General features: G+C 30.2%; 1 protein-coding gene and 1 long non-coding RNA gene across 2 annotated transcripts; both read left to right on the forward strand.

The window, feature by feature from the left end:
* Positions 1-1516: 1516 nt before the first annotated feature.
* Positions 1517-6345, forward strand: LOC133791251 (protein DAMAGED DNA-BINDING 2). The gene is made up of 11 exons (XM_062229179.1): positions 1517-1928; positions 2051-2141; positions 2256-2383; positions 3153-3275; positions 3374-3462; positions 3576-3696; positions 3904-3995; positions 4513-4642; positions 4949-5197; positions 5289-5485; positions 5849-6345. Exons 1-11 carry the CDS (start codon positions 1710-1712, stop codon positions 6066-6068), a joined length of 1659 nt encoding a protein of 552 aa, XP_062085163.1. The 5' UTR covers positions 1517-1709; the 3' UTR covers positions 6069-6345.
* A 2878-nt stretch (positions 6346-9223) lies between these two features.
* On the forward strand, positions 9224-10292 carry LOC133789562 (uncharacterized). Its single transcript, XR_009873612.1, has 3 exons — positions 9224-9264; positions 9353-9442; positions 10237-10292. It is a non-coding gene; the product is annotated as an uncharacterized LOC133789562 (long non-coding RNA).
* Positions 10293-12594: the final 2302 nt, after the last annotated feature.

Here is a 12594-nt window from a genome sequence, read left to right on the forward strand (position 1 = left end):
TAAGTAACAAGTTACCATCACATCACTAAAAAATAAATATTATTTAGAAGGTGGTAACAAGTTATCACCATATTACTAAAATAATTATAAAAAAATTGATAGTCATATCTGGTTACTACCACATAAATTATTCGAAAAAATATGATAAATAAAAATAATATTACCTCTGGAAGTTATTTCATTTTTGTAATTGAGGGGGGGTTATCGCTCCGGCCTCCTATTGTATTTGTTTATTTGATCAATATAACTTCCTTTCTTGATAAAAAAAAAATAATATTACCAAAATATGAAGAAAAATTCCCATAAAAATGTAAAAAAAAAAGTAACAAAAATGTACAAAGTTGAAAACCACATACTTATTATTAAACTTAATGAAAAAAAATTATATTTCACATAATTTCCTCTAAAAGTAAACAAATAGGAATAGTTACCACACTTATTCTCATTACATATCAATAGAAAATAAAGTGTATTTATCACAGTACTAAGAGCACTCACAATAGATGCTCTATTCCATCATTTAAAATATCTCTTCAAAACACACATTTTTCTATTTTACCTCAAAGTTTTACATTATATCATACATTAGTTTCTCTATATATTTCTCTACATCATTTAAATATTATATCTTTAAACATATTTTATCAATTAAAGTAAAATAAAATAATTGAAAAAAGAATAATGAAATAATAAATATATATACTAAATGGGAGAGAGAAAGCTAATAAAGAAAAATAATAATATTAAAATATTATATAAAAGATATGTAAATGTAGATATGAATTAATTGGAGTTTGTGCATATCTATTATAAATATATGTATAAAGGAGAGGAATGTGATTTTGTGAGTTTTAGCTAAATATTATAGAGAAAGTACATTACAAAATACATCTCCAAAACATATTTTTTTTATAATTTATCTCAAACTTTTACATTATACCATACACCAATTTTTCTATTTTTTTCTCTACATCATTTAAATATTATATTTTTAAAAAATATTTTATTCATTTTAAGAAATATAATAATATAACACTCATATATATACAAAAGATTATAAAAAAATAAAAAAATATTTATAACTTAATAGATAGTGTTACACTGCATATAAAGAAATATTATTCATTTAAGTAAAAAAAATTAATTTTACATCACCTTAGAAGATTATTTAACAAATTTTTTCAATATTATAAAAAATTACATATTTTTTCAATTTTATAAAAAATTGGAAGTGCTATAATAAACAATAAAAGACAGAAAGAATCAAAAAAGTTATTGTCTTTATTTATCGGAAAAAAAAAGTTATTGTCATTCTCACATTCACATAGTTTAATTTAAGTCGTACAGTTTTTTCATTCAGCGGTGAAGGTTCAAGACGACACCGTTTCTTTACATTGCACAACGAAACGTAAGGCGTTGTTCAGAACTTGGGCGGCGAGATTCCGGAAGCGGTGGGTATTGGGCCACGTCCTCTCCCGCCACAATATAAACCCACTAGCCTTGATATATCCTCGCAATGACACAAGAATTCCAATAATATCCTCACCACTTTCCCTTCTTCTATCATCAACACGGGCAAAAGGAAGGATATTTCAGTAATTCAAAACTTTCTCATTAAATGAGGGTTCGTTTCGGGGTCATTGCAGTTCCACGCTTGTCTGCCTCTAAACTATTTGCCCTCCACTGTTTCCGTCTCGTTAAAAGCTAGAATGGCGCCTCAAACCAGGAGAACGACGTCGTTTCCGCATGTGATCATTGATCATGATACAGACTCTGAACAAAGTTCGTCCGATGAGGAAGAAGAGCAAGTAGACGAAGAAGAAGAGGACGTTTCAGAGAGAGATAATGGAAAGGGAGCCGAACAGTCTTTGGACCCCAAGGAGAAAGGAAAGGCACCAATCTGTATTAGTCTCAAGAAAGTTTGCAAAGTAACCTTTTTTACACTTGTCCTGTACTATTTTCCTCCTTCAGTCCCAAAAAAAGAGATTTTTATTTTTTTTGTCTATTCAGTTATTTCTATTTTGTATTTTTTGGGGTTCGAATTGAGTAGGTATGCAAAAAGGCGGGACATGAAGCGGGGTTCAAAGGAGCTACCTACATTGATTGTCCAATGAAACCATGCTTTCTCTGTAAAATGCCTGGTAATCATGGAAATGGCTGACTTTTTTTGTTTTGTTTTTTAAAAATAAAAATATCGAAAATGGTGAGTTTGCATTCTGCCTTCTTACTGTCTAATGGGGGATTTTGGATTGAAGGTCACACTACAATGTCGTGCCCGCATCGAATCGCAACCGAGTTTGGGGTCATCCCTGCATCCCATAAAAGTAGCAGTAACCAATTGTCTTATGTCTTTGAGCGCCAGCTTGGACATACGCGATCCCAGGTATATAGATTATCTTTTTTGTTTTTAAACGAAGGGACTTGATGACTTATTAAAGTGCTGTGCAATATATATACATATATTATATATATGACAGTTACCCGTTCGTTAACTGTATCCTTAACTTTTGTCCAAATAAGACTACACCCGAAATTATTATATATGTATGTATATATTTATATGTTTTCGTTTCAGCTTTGAACTGGTTTCTTTATGGGTTGTGTTAAGTGTGCAATCTATACGAGTTGAAAAGAAGTGGAGGCAAGTCATGTGCTTGCCTTCTCCAAATTGAGAAGTTGAATTTGGAACTATTTTTTTTCTTTCTTTTCCCTACCCCTGAATTGTAGCATTTTTGGTGTATGATTATTTGGTAATTTAAAGTTAAGGAATTGAGGTTTTTTCACCTAACAGAGTAAGAATCTAACTTTTTCTTAGATATTAGGTTTTATTATTCGTACAAGCGAGATGTAGACTGAATATAAGCATGGACGATGCTGTTGTTTGATAGACACGCATAAGTATACACGGAGAGAGGAAAGGAGAAAATTAATATGTGGACACGATTAGTATTGTCACCATTCATTCTCTTGACAAAAAAACACTTTGAGATAATAGTCTTTTGATTTTAAAGAGTCTTATCGGGAGCTCTTTGAAATTTTCGTATTCATGGTATTATGATTTATTGAGGCAACCGTTGCATTGTAGTTTATTTTGGCGTCTTATCCAGTTGTCGTATCTAATTTGTTATATTTTATAATATGCCTCGTAATAGATCAAACCAGTGCGTGTCATTCCAGACCAAGTAAGTTGTGCAGTTATCAGATACCACAGCAGACGGGTGACAACCTTGGAATTTCACCCAACCAATAATAACATCCTTTTATCTGGAGATAAGGTTGGTGCAACCTAAAATTCACAGTTTTACTTTGTTTGGGCTTTTGTTAGTCACCACTTTTCTCTCTGTCTCTCACACCTATTGTTGCGCAACAAAAGAAAGGGCAAGTTGGAGTGTGGGATTTTGGTAAAGTATATGAGAAGATTGTATATGGAAACATACACTCGTGTATAGTCAATAACATGAGGTTAGTTATCTTTTTTATTGTGCCAGAGCATTGTTGTATGTGTCTTTTTTTTTTCATCTCTATGCTTGTCTTTTCCTTCATCTAAATATATTTTTTGGTGATAAACTTTGCAGATTTAGTCCAGCAAATGATGGTACAGTTTATGCTGCATCATCTGATGGAACCATCAGCTGCACTGACTTAGAGACCGGGATTTCATTGTCCCTTCTGAACCTAAACCCTGATGGTTGGCAGGTTCGGATTTGCTTTCTCTCTCTTTCTGATTCAAAACGATCATTATGTAAAATTGATTTGGTTAGTTTACGTTTATAGCCAGGAGATCTATTTCTCATTTATTTTAATGGTGAGCTTGGAGATAAAAATAATGTACATTTTGTGCATTGGGGTTTGTTTCACTTTATGTTATAAAGTTTAAATTTGTAATTGTGTGCTTGCCTTTAGGGCCCAAACAGCTGGAGGATGCTATATGGCATGGATCTTAACAAAGAGAAAAATGTTGTGCTAGTTGCTGATAACTTTGGCTATCTCTACTTGTAAGAATTCACCTTTCTTTTCTCTTTTGTACAAAATTTTAATTCATTCGACCAATGACTAAGAACATTTGAGTACGAAGGAAAGTATTGTAAAATATTCAAGTAGTATGTAGAATTTTTAGCCAACTTGGGAGGACACAAGCAAACTGGCAACACTTGTTTGTAGCAATTGTTGTTGTCTTTTCTCTGCTCAATTTTGTCACTCTACATTGTCCACTTGCATAAATTGTTCAGATAGTGTCCAATCATTTTTGTATAACTTTGTTTTCAATGCATACCTCTGGTGTGGTTTGGGATGTGATCATCTATATCGCGTTCATGATTTGGGCCTTTTTATTGCAAAAGACAATGAGCTGGAGTGTGCTAGGGCCTAGAAGCCCATCTTGAATTCCCATTGGATATAGTTTGTTTGTTTTTTTGATCTGAAACAGTGGATATAGTTTGTTATTCTACGTTTTCATGTGGGATATTTATGTGCACTTCATTTTCTATTTATGTTCTTTCATTAAATACTTAGGGTGGATATTCGCTCCAACAATAAAACTGGTGAGGCAATTTTGATCCATAAGAGAGGGAGCAAAGTTGTTGGACTCCATTGTAATCCTGTTCAGCCAGATCTTCTATTGAGTTGTGGGAATGATCACTATGTAAGCTTTGTAATGCTTATTTTTATGTGATTCTTTAATGATTATTGAGCTCTCTATCCTTCCTTAAGTCCAAGTGTGGTCAATGCCCTATCCGTGATTTTTGTATGTTTCTATAAATTAAAATGTACAAAGTTACGTTTATGCAACATTATTGTTGATAACTAAATGCATAGTGAAGCACTGTGAATATCCTTTGTACAATTTGAAATATGTGATCTTTATTTATATATATTGAAATCGTGGAGAAAAAGTTGTATGCCACTTTGGTCATACAACTTTTGAAATTGACATTTTTTTTTACCTCAGGCTCGAATATGGGACATGCGTCGAATTGAAGCTCGTTCTTCACTATATGAGCTAGCACACAAACGTGTTGTTAATTCTGCATATTTTTCTCCACTATCAGGGAGCAAAATTGTTACCACTTCACAGGACAATCGTCTTCGTGTATGGGACTCTATATTTGGCAATCTGGATTCCCCAAGCCGAGAGATTGTACATAGTCACGATTTTAATCGTCACTTAACTCCTTTTCGAGCTGAGTGGGATCCAAAGGTGATCCATATTTTCTTGGTGTATTTATCCTTCATTTCCTTGTGCTTTTCTTCTCTTATCATTTGGAGATTCTAAATTTTTTTTGTTGCAGGACCCATCTGAGTCCCTTGTTGTTATAGGTCGTTACATAAGCGAAAACTATAATGGTGCTGCCCTGCATCCCATTGATTTCATTGACATTAGCACAGGTCAACTAGTTGCTGAGGTTATTGATCCAAATATTACAACTATCAGCCCTGTGAACAAGCTACATCCACGTGAGGACATTTTGGTATCCGGTAGTTCAAGGTTTGTGGATATGAACACTTGCACACTTATTCTACATGATATTATTTATGTTTTTGCTGCTTAAGTTTTTGGCATCCTTGTATGGTATCTGCTGATTTCTAATTCAGCATTTGAGTCAAACAGCATGATATATTGCTCGACCTTGTTTTGATTGTTGTTAGGTGGTTTCTGCTGACTTCTGAAACAGCTAACATGAAGGTCTTTTTAACTGTCATAATAAAAGCTTTATAATTTTTAGTTTTGAGTCAAACATGATTGAAAGGAATTAGTCAAATTTCATGGCTTACTGGTCTGTTCTGTCTTTCACTTTCTCTTGTTGGTTCTCAGTTGCTGAGTGTTAATGTTCTCATTGTACTCTTCCAGGTCTCTTTTCGTCTGGCGGCCAAAGGAGTCTGAGAGCGTGGAACCGAAAGATGAAGGAAAGATTGTAGTTTGTGGTAAAGATATGAAGCGCGGTGGTGGTCATGGGAATGAAAGCGATAATTCTGACGGTGACACATTCAGCCCCAAGGGAAAGAACTTGAAGAGCAAAAAATCCAATCTTAAATCTTACAAGTCTACTAATAAGAAGTTCAAACACTAATACGAGAGAGGCATTCCCGGTCCTTCCTGATTTTGGGATTCCTGCTCTTTTTTGTGATTCTCGAGCTCCTTTTGGCAGTTTCCATCTCTCAAGCCTGCACATATTTTTCACCCCTTTTGTACCTAGGTGGGCGTTTTGCTTCTCGTGTATTATAAGTTAACTAGCATTTGGATATCTAAACACTTCACAGCCTTTTTGGCCCCCCACAAGTGCAAAGATGCACTAGTATGTATCTATTTTGCCGCAGAAAGAGTAAAGCTGGACTTTTTGTTCACTATCTTTTATGTTTTTTCGACTGTGGGACGTGTTGATATATTTGAATGGGTCTCTTGTTTCTCTCCTGCAATTACCTCTTTTCTGGACCTTAAAAGATTTTAAGATGGAAAAAAAATGAAAGCTTTTATCATGTTAATAAATTAATAATTATTTTTTTATAAAAATAAAAATTTAAATGCAGTATATTTTTTTTTATATTTACAGCAGTTATAAATATATGCAAGAAAAAATATTAAAAAAAGTCTATCATCAAAATTGTGGAAAATATTTTTCTCTTCTATTTTTACTTTACTAAAATCCAAGGTCCAAATAACACCTTCATGAAGGGTCATTATATTTGCACTCAAACAGGCACCCCTAAATTGAAAAAAAATTAATTTTTAGAATCATTTTTTAAAACCTTTTTCTCAATATTTTTTTTTGACATTCTTTAATTTTTTTAATTTTAATAATTTAATTTTATCTTATTTTCATTTTTTTTTATAAAAAGACTAACAAATTTTTATATTTTTTTGTTTTAAATTTTATTTTATTTAAATATTTAAAATATATATTATTTGTATGTACTTTTTAGATTATGAAAAAGAAAAAAATAAAAAAATTGTGAGCATAAGTTAAAAAAAAATATTATATATTAATTTTTAATAAAAATTGAGTTTTTTAATTAAATTTTAGAGGGCAAATATAATGCATCTTTAATGAATTTTTGGAGAAGGAACCCAATGACAATATAACCCTCGTATTTTAGTAATGATACTCCGCGCATCATTTTAAATAGAGCCACAAATAACACATTAAAACAAAAATCACATAGCAAAATTGAAAAGATCTTCATACTACAAGAAAAAACATTTACGATAACTCTCGAAAAGTGTTATCAAATACAATTTATAACACCTTAGTAAGTGTTAAGTCTGCCCATGTTATTAAAAGTCTTGCCATTTAATTACATTTTTTTCATATCAATAGTAACATTATTTAGATGTTATGATTCTTTATGTTAAGTATATTTTTTTCATTTAATGACATTTTCAAGATGTAAGCTTATTATCTTTAATTATATTTTCAAGATGTAATCTAATTATCTTACATTTTCAAGATGTAATCTTATTATCTTTGATTACATTTTCAAAATGTAATCTAATTATTTTTAATTACATTTATTTGATAAAGCAATTTATTATTTAATAATGTAATTAGAATTTGATAAAGTCTAATATTTATCTTAAATATATAAAATAAAAACAAAATAGTTACTTAAATACTGTAAATTAAATTAAAGCTTGAAATGTGAACAGAACACCCTTCATTAAAATTAAAGACAAACTAAAAACAGAATGAGTACTATGCAGTACTTTATATCCTTAAACTTTGTATATATATGCTTTGTCATTCTTTATAGCCTATTAATTTGAAATAGAATACCTTGCTCATTTCACTAATCCACTTAAGTTAGTAAAAAAATTATGCTTATTCTAGTAAAAAAGTTATGATCGTTACTATCTTTGTGTGTTCCAATATAATGGCATGCATAAATTCGGTTAGATGAAAGTATTAATACCTGGTATCAATGAGATGGTAATAGCAATCTAAAAAACAAAATACAAATTTTTAAGGTAATCAGAGTTCCTAAAAAATGTGATATGTAAAATTGATAAAAATGAGAACAGACAGAGAACTAATTTTAAACAGAGGAATATCTTGATTTTAAAATTTAGTGATAAAAAATAGAGGAAAATTTAAATAATTTAATTCATAGAAAGAAAAGAAAAAAGTTCCCACAATATAATGTGCCCATGATTTCAAGAGGCTTTCAACATTTTCAGGATATAATTTCATTGCCAATTACAGAGAAATGTACTTGCTGATAGATGATACTCATAATACCGTAATGCAGTTTTTAAGCATTTTTACTCCAATTCATGGTTCTTGATCACCTGAAGAGGAAGAACAAAGGAAAGAGAAAGTTAGATAGGCATAAATGATAAACAAAACTCTAAGAGCAGTCACAATGGCTCCTGTAAAATCAACAAATCCTTAAATTTTTAAAGAAATGGTCAAAAAAGGTGCTCCAATGGTTGTTGTATTATATATAAATTATTTACCTTTGCTACATGACCAAACTATATTTATAATATTCTGTTCATACTCTAAACTATTTTTTTTTATTAATTTCTCATCCTTTCTCTCTCTCTCTTCAAGCTACATTTCTAGCTTCTTTTTTTTTTTAAATGTCTTTCTTTCTTTAATTATATTTGACATTATATATATATAAAAATATTGTAAATATTAAAAGATATATAAATATTATTGTAAGATATAGAAGTATTATTGAAAGTGAGAAAATATTAAAAATGAATAAAAATATAATATTTAAATGATATAGAGAAAAAAAATAGAGAAACTGATATATGATATAATGTAAAAGTTAAAGGTAAAATAGAAAAAGTAGTATTTCGGTGATGTATTTTAAAAGATAGAGTAAAGCACCGGTTGGAAGTACTCTAACAAGTTATTACGCAATGAAAACTAAAATAAGTATATATATATAAATGTTTATGAAAATTAATAAGTAGCAAGCAAAACCCTTATCTTACCTATTATATAAATGGCTATCAAACGGTATTTTGTATTTAACAAAATTTAGTATGGTTTAACAGAATTTGGTATGACTTTAACAGAATATGGTCAAAAAAAAGTTACAGTTTAACAGTAATGGTAAATAACATTTCGCACCCTTTTAGAAGTACACAACTTTTCGCATTCAGTAACACATTACAAATAGATAAACATTATCTCATCAAACCTCTTCTCTCATCATTATAAACTCTCAAATAATAAAAAATACCTCTGAAACATATTGGGGATGAGATAAAGTACAAGCACGCAAAAGAAAACTGCTTTAAGTCGATTAGTTAAAGTAGGTTGAAGAAAATTAATTTTTTTAACTATGAGTGCCAAATCTCTGTAATATAGGTTACTAAACTGGTGGTGATGTTCTCTTACAGGATAATGTTGCACTCATAGTGGTTCTTGAAGCAAAGTTTAGCAATCAGGCGGGAGCTGAAAATCTAGGGAAACGACAACTACTTTGTGTGGTAATGGGCCACTTTCTCTTTTTCTTTACTGTTTCATTAGCAGATGTCAATAACTTTTTTTTTAAAGATTTTTTTTACTGTTTCATTTACTCTTTTTCTCTTTTTCTTTATGCATTTTTTTTTATAATAGAAAGTTAGAAACATATTTTTTGCTAAATTTATAAGTTTGCCAGATATATGCTTTCTGTCTACTTGCAAATTTTTCCTTAATGCTCTGTTAGGTGATGTCTATTAGCATTATTTGAAAGTGTTAAAAGTATATGCATGTTTGCTTCTTCTCCTTTTTATATAAGGTTATTAGTTCCAGAATACCTCATGTGTTAGGGGTTTCTGAGCCTTGAGGCACAGGAAAGGTGTTATTCTTGTGAGTAACGAGTGTTTGCTTAGGGTATTAGGTGCAACTTGCGAAAGAGGAAGGTGATTGTTGTGGTTTGTACTATATGGGTTTTAATACAAATATTTATCCTTGATTATGGATTTTCTTGCCTTTATGTTGTTACCCCCTCAAAATTTCTGTAGACAAAGTATAATAGTATAAATAATATTAGAGTTTGGAAAGGACCGACCATGTAAGATTTACGTATGATTTGCAATAGCGAAAACAAAAAAAGAAATTTGTTGGGCTGTTTTTGTTGTTTTTTTTTAAATGTGAACTTGTACTTTTGATTATTATTAATTATGAGTAATTAAGTATTTTGAATTAGAACATATTTTTACCAACCCCATATGAAAAATGTTCAACAATATTTCTGAATAGTATATACATATATATATTCTCATGATTTAATTTACAGGCAAATACACATGTTAACGTCCACCAAGATCTAAAGGATGTCAAGCTTTGGCAGGTAGTTATTTTTTCTTTGCTTTCTATATGTGGTCGTCTAGCAATCTTAATCTTGTTCTTCTTTTCTTAGTAGAGACCACCAAAAAATCTGAGGTTTATTTCACTTGCAGAAATTGTTGAAGTAATACAATTTGATTTCATCCATGAAACTTTTACAGAAACATTAAAAAGGTTAGTGAGATTTCTTTTCATATAGTAATAACATAGTAAAATTAAATGAGTACATATACAAGTTTCAAATTAGTAATCCTGCAAAAACTGAAGAAAAAAAAGAAAAAACTACATTAGTTTAAACAAACAGAGAGAAGAAAACTAATTTTTATTTACATAAACATAGAAAACTAAATTCAAAGGTAAGAGTTACATCTCATATTGTTTTTTACAAAAGTTACATCATCCAAACAACCAGTTTAAGTTAAATAATTGTTAGTTGTGCTTTTTAAAGTTTGTTACTTATAAATATTTTTAAAAAATAATTTTTATAAATTACTAATATCATTATTATCGAACACAGTCTAACTTTTATGTTTTGGCTATTAACCAGATTCTCGTGACTATTTAAAAAATAATGTTTAAAGATAGATAAGATAGATAGAACTTTGAGACTATGAGACATACATGGCAATTGAGGATTGGTTTCCATATTGGAATAATATGGAGATTGTGGATTTGATTCTTATTACTTTCATAGTTGGAGAAGGTGATGAACAGATAGGGCAGACCTGTCCTGTGTGTTTGGAGGAATTTGAAGTGGGAACGAGCTATGCACATATGCCACAATGTTTACATTTGTTTCATGTCGACTGTATTGTTAACTGGCTTCGTTGAAATCCTTCTTGCCCAATTTCTCGAGCTCAATTATTTCATTTAAGTTAGTTTTAACCAGTTATAAGTTTAATATATTATATGTTATTGAAGCAATCACTGTTTGAAAATATGTCTTAAAGTAATTCTTCACGTAGACAACAACTTTCTACTTAAATAATATTGTACATTTTAATAATTATGTTATTTATTATCCAATTAATTTTTTGAATATTACATCGTTTCTAAAAAATATAAAATATAACGTGCATTGCACGTATTTTATACCTAGTATCACATATATATACTAAACAAAGATATAGAGCAATGGCTGAAGTACTTACGTACAGTAGGCAAATTAATCCGGGTTATGAGAACTGACCCCCAATGCAAGTTAACAAACATTATGATTATAATAGATTGCGTTTCACAGACATAATTAATAATCAGCATCAAAGTCTTTTGTACCAGGTTATCTTAATTATTCTCCCACCTTCAAGCACCCTGTCATTAAAGCATAATATCTTATGTAAGCATCAATGATATATCATATTGAGAAGAAAGTGTTACTTATATTCATATCATAGAACATACTATAGTACAGTAGCTGAATAACTGAATCATTAAGCAAAACAACCAGGTACGTTATTATCATCACTACAACAATTTTCACTTTTAATGACTCTCTATAATGACTTACACTAATGGTGTAAGACATTAAAAGTAATCAGGGATATTTCAAGTCTAAGGGTGTAAGTCATCAAAAGTTCTTGTTTATGACTAAGTGTGTAAGTCATTAAAAGTAGTGGGAGACGTTATTTAGAATAAATTAAAAAATCGAAATAAAATAATTAAATATATATAAGTCTAATAATGGGAGGCTTCTAACGTCTCCCCAGGGAAGACGTGGACACTTCCAACGTCTCCCCTGGGAAGATGTGCCACATCGGACGTCTTCCCAGGGGAGACGTTGGAAGTCTGCACGTCTTCCCAGGGGAGACGTTAGAGGCCTCCCCTGTATATAACCATATTGCACCTCATTCTTCCCCGAGCCACACGAACCAAAGGCGGAAGAGAGATTTCTGGCGATTTTGGGCAAACTCAACCTCCGATTTTGCATGATTTTCATCTCCAAAAATCAATTTTAGGTATGTTTTTAAGATTTAATTAATGTATAATAGTAAGAATAATTTTTTTTATTTATTTTCTTCAATTATAGTTGGTCAATGATGGGATTTTAGGGTATTTGTATATGTTGCGGTTTTGGGTAATTTTAGGATATTAGAAATATTTTTTTAAAGTTTAAAAAATAATTTTAATGAAGATTTGACATATATAATTGGGATATTAATATTATACCACATCATTTATTATTTTTTAATTTTTTTACTATTTAATCCGAAAATTGTAGATTTTTTTAATTAATTTTTTAGGTTGATTAAGTATTAATATATATATCTAAAATAAAGAAAATGATTTAATTTTAATTTACATACTAAAT

The sequence above is a fragment of the Humulus lupulus genome, chromosome 7 (genome assembly GCF_963169125.1).
Source record: "Humulus lupulus chromosome 7, drHumLupu1.1, whole genome shotgun sequence".
In the NCBI taxonomy this organism is placed as follows: Eukaryota; Viridiplantae; Streptophyta; class Magnoliopsida; order Rosales; family Cannabaceae; genus Humulus; species Humulus lupulus.

Coding starts and splice junctions, on each gene's coding strand:
- LOC133791251 (XM_062229179.1), top strand. CDS start 1,710: ATGGCGCCTCAAACCAGGAGAACGACGTCGTTTCCGCATGTGATCATT. Junction 3,276..3,373: donor TCCTTTTATCTGGAGATAAG/GTTGGTGCAACC, acceptor GCGCAACAAAAG/AAAGGGCAAGTTGGAGTGTG. Junction 3,697..3,903: donor TAAACCCTGATGGTTGGCAG/GTTCGGATTTGC, acceptor GCTTGCCTTTAG/GGCCCAAACAGCTGGAGGAT.